Source organism: Bombus terrestris, chromosome 1 (genome assembly GCF_910591885.1).
Source record: "Bombus terrestris chromosome 1, iyBomTerr1.2, whole genome shotgun sequence".
NCBI classification, from domain to species: Eukaryota; Metazoa; Arthropoda; class Insecta; order Hymenoptera; family Apidae; genus Bombus; species Bombus terrestris.
This window is the reverse complement of record NC_063269.1, coordinates 7,865,412-7,867,418: the sequence shown is the minus strand read 5'-3', so window position 1 is coordinate 7,867,418 and position 2,007 is coordinate 7,865,412. Positions and strand designations below refer to the sequence as shown.

At 32.6% G+C, this 2,007-nt stretch overlaps 1 protein-coding gene across 1 annotated transcript; it reads right to left on the bottom strand.

Moving 5' to 3' along the window:
- Positions 1-454: 454 nt before the first annotated feature.
- On the bottom strand, positions 455-1,247 carry LOC100642915 (peritrophin-1). The gene is made up of 2 exons (XM_003393293.4): positions 1,126-1,247; positions 455-953 (listed from the first exon to the last, which is right to left on the bottom strand). Exons 1-2 carry the CDS (start codon positions 1,130-1,132, stop codon positions 628-630), a joined length of 333 nt encoding a protein of 110 aa, XP_003393341.1. The 5' UTR covers positions 1,133-1,247; the 3' UTR covers positions 455-627.
- Between the last annotated feature and the right edge of the window lie 760 nt (positions 1,248-2,007).

The following is a 2,007-nucleotide window of genomic DNA, read 5'->3' as shown; positions in this document are numbered from 1 at the left end:
TTCTTAACTTTGGGTAATAGTAAACTGTTGCACGGAGCGAGATCCGGAATATAAAGCGGGTAATCAAGAATTGAAACATTAAAACGTGCAAGAAACTGACAAACAGCGAGAGAAGTGTGAGGACGATGCGTTGTCATAACGAAGAACATTTATGACATCGGCTAATAACAAAGGCGTACTAAAATTGTCATTGTGTACAAGGTCCAGAAACCGGTACACGAGAAGGTACAGCTATAACTTAAATGTTCTTATCGTTACTTAGATGTTCCAATCGAAGAAATAGTCGCAGCATTGGCTACATGAGTCTTTTTCTACACCATATAGAAATTGCATATCTACATAATCAGCCCACTTTCGGTTCTATCGACATTTTTGCAATTACGTAATAAGCAATGTAATCAAATTGCCATATGTAATTGTTTTATTAAATTTATACAAATGACAATTAATGAAGTATTTGTTAATTTTTATGCTTTTTTATTGCCTATAATTGCCACATTTTCAATCTACATTATATTGTTTACATTACTGTATATTAATATTTTTATATTCAACATGTTGTGCTGTTCGAACAAATTACGATTTCATATTATTCCGGTCGGTGTCACTCTGGGTCTATACTGTTATTTATACTGGTATGCGGCCGATATCAACATGTTTTGTTGATTTGGATGTGGAGACATGTGGTGAATGTGGTGGTCGTATAGGCCGGCGTTTACATGTTGCATTTTTCTTTGGCCAGTCGCATATTCTCAATACCGGATTATATTCAAGTCCTTGGTGGCATTGCATCAACAACGGTTGTTCTCTAATGCAGGTATAATAGCTTGCGCAGTCGTCTGGATTCGGAAATAAGGCAACATCATCATCTTCGCTTTCATCGGGACATTCAGGTGGTGGAGTAGCGGAAACAAACGCCACCAAAAGAGCGGAAAGTGCAACCACAAATATTGCTAAAACAATTATGGAACACTTTTAATTAGTATCGTATGCGGTAACTTATTACATTAAGATTAGGCCAAAAATATCGACGAGGAAAAGATATTTGGTAACAAATCCAAATTTACTCTTTGTCCAATCGATCTTAACGTGAACTAAATTAAACTAAAACCAAAACTATCTTACCTTTCATTTTTTCTTTGAAGAGTTCTGTGTTCTAGTATCTTCGACACTGTTTTCGTTGTGACGATCAGGTCTGCCTGTCTCTTTATATATCCGTCAGTTATACATTTTTTATGATAGACTATCAAAAAGCAAGTATATAATTGGTTATTAATATTAACGTGTCGTGATAACACTACAATCAAAAATTGAAAATTGTAGGTGCGGCGGTAACATACAGTCATTAGTTGTCAATGTAGTTTCTAATCATACCGTCCTCTTGTCAGAGAAAGATCGATAAAATATTTACACTTCTAATTGAGCTAATATGTAATTCTAATGTAACATTAGTTTATTAGTTTGTATACCGAAGGGCAAAATGCTTTACGTATTAAATTTTTACTCTTTACAGTTTAATGTTCAAAGTTGTCGACCGGCGTTATATTATACTTCTCTTAATCTGAAGATACAAGTATGACATAACGAAGGAATCGTTCTTCATTGAAAGTAATTTTCGACACTTGGAGAAAGAAACGTCAAATATATCGAACAAAACATCAATAAATATTCCGTTTTTAAAGGTATGTTAAATACAAATTTCAAGATATTACTTTGAACTAAAATTTTATCAAATTTTTGCTTGAAGCAGAGAGTTTTTTTCGTAATAATTTTTACGTAATTACTTCTATTGCTTTTAATTGTCCAAAATTGGAAGGTATCTTTTGTTACTATTTTAGAATTAGATGAAATTGTACGCTTATGCAAAAAATAAAGTATTATAAATGATAAATGAAACATAAAAGTACAACAAAATAAAGAAAAGATGTAACAGAGTTTACGAATGATAAGTAGCAAAACTTATCAAACGATTTTGCATAAATTGTAGTTGCTGACACAGAATAGAAA